The sequence below is a fragment of the Cebus imitator genome, unplaced genomic scaffold (assembly GCF_001604975.1).
Source record: "Cebus imitator isolate Cc_AM_T3 unplaced genomic scaffold, Cebus_imitator-1.0 Scaffold79, whole genome shotgun sequence".
NCBI classification, from domain to species: Eukaryota; Metazoa; Chordata; class Mammalia; order Primates; family Cebidae; genus Cebus; species Cebus imitator.
In genome coordinates, this window is record NW_016107394.1 from 3,830,269 (window position 1) to 3,831,801 (window position 1,533).

The window sequence follows — 1,533 nt, forward strand, 5'->3', positions numbered from 1 at the left end:
CCACAATGGAACGTATCCTCAGGCAGTCAGGACCTGTCCCACTCAGTTCAGTAACACTTCCTCTATGGGTGTGCTTGGGGAGGGTGGAAGACGCCTGACTTGCTCTCACAAGGTCTGGGCCTTTGGAGGAGGGTGGGTGTTCCATTTGTGAAATGGAATAAAATTAAGTTGACAGGATCTAAGAATCTCATGTTCCTCTAGAACTGCAAGAGATGCAGGGCAGCCAGGAGCACTCTCATTGTGCCAATAAACAGGCCGGGGGTTGGAATAGCAGGCACTAGAGTACCAGATTCTGAGTAAAACCTCAAGTGGCCTGGCAAAGGGGAGGTGACAAAAAAGCCATGGGTGGCTCCGGGGCTCCCCAGGTTAGCACATGGCCCGGGTCTGGAAAGAAATGGACTAGATGACCTCCACAGGCTGCAGATTGGATGCTGGAGGTGGAAGGTGGGTCCTCCCCTGCCCACCAGGTACCAAAAGGGCCACTGGACCAAGAACTCTGGTAACAGGTACAAGAGAGGGAGGAGACACCAAGGTTGAGCTTGCTTTATGGGTGAAAAGTGGGCTGGGCTGTGGGGGCAGGATGAGGATTATGGCTGAACTTTCCAAGGGACTAGAGGCTTGGGATCCAGGCTGGTACCAGGCCTCCCACACTGTCAAATGTCAATTCCACCAGCACAGAGACAATGGGGGGATGAGAATGTGGAGAGAGGAAAGGTGGTGGGGTAAAGGAGTGGAAGGAAAAGGTGGAGAAAGAGGGAAGCAGGAAAGGAAGAAAAGGAAAGCACAGCCCAATTAGAGCCAAAGCCAGTCAGCAGCAGGAAAGGCTCAGAAGGGAGCCTCTTGGGAAGTGCAGGCAGCCATGAGGGCCCGTTTCAGCTGCTCATAGGTGACAAACATCACCACGTTCCAGGAACCCAAGCGGAGAAAGGAGGGCATGAACCTATAGGAAAAAAAACACAGGTCAGGGAGGCACTTCCACCTCCCACTTCCCTCACTGGGCCTAGTATCCAATCCAACCCAGTTTCTGTCCCAAAGGAGGCTGGGAGGACTCGGTGAATTGCGCTCACAGTTGCCTGGCTATAAGCATGAATTCCCTGAGTCTCCATTTTAACACCTAAAAAATAGCAATGGTAGCAACTCTGGGAGGAAGGAATTAAGGGGATAAGTGAAATGCCAGGACCAGGATCAGAAATAACCTGACATTTGGTTGCTACTCACTTCCAGGTCGTTCTTTACCACCTGTGATGGACATGCATAGCCAAGAGGCCTGGACTGGGTGGGGAGGACCAGAGGCTCACCCTTTGTAGAAGGCTCGGGGCCCCTCCTTCTGGAGCATGGTAAGGGCACAGTGGCCAGCGCTGCTGTACTGGCCCAGGGCAGAGTTCATGTATCTCGTCTTGACCACGTCTACAGGGGAGGCGATGACAGTGGTACAGAAGCCTGCCCCAAAGGCAGAGGTGAAGTGGCACGGGAGGTCATCTGCCAAGGAGGAGCAGGCAAGGCGGTCAAGATTCCTCACCCATCATTCCAGAA

The 1,533-nt window shown here is 53.4% G+C and overlaps 1 protein-coding gene across 1 annotated transcript in view; it reads right to left on the reverse strand.

Annotated features, from left to right (window-relative positions):
• Positions 1-519: 519 nt before the first annotated feature.
• Positions 520-1,533, reverse strand: part of UCP2 (uncoupling protein 2) — an 8,923-nt gene continuing 7,909 nt past the window's right edge. Inside the window, exons 7-8 of the mRNA XM_017532966.2 lie at positions 1,299-1,479; positions 520-940 (exon numbers count right to left, since the gene is read on the reverse strand). Coding sequence (XP_017388455.1) covers positions 826-940; positions 1,299-1,479 — 296 coding nt within the window. The 3' untranslated portion in view covers positions 520-825. The remainder of the gene's footprint in view (positions 941-1,298; positions 1,480-1,533) is intronic.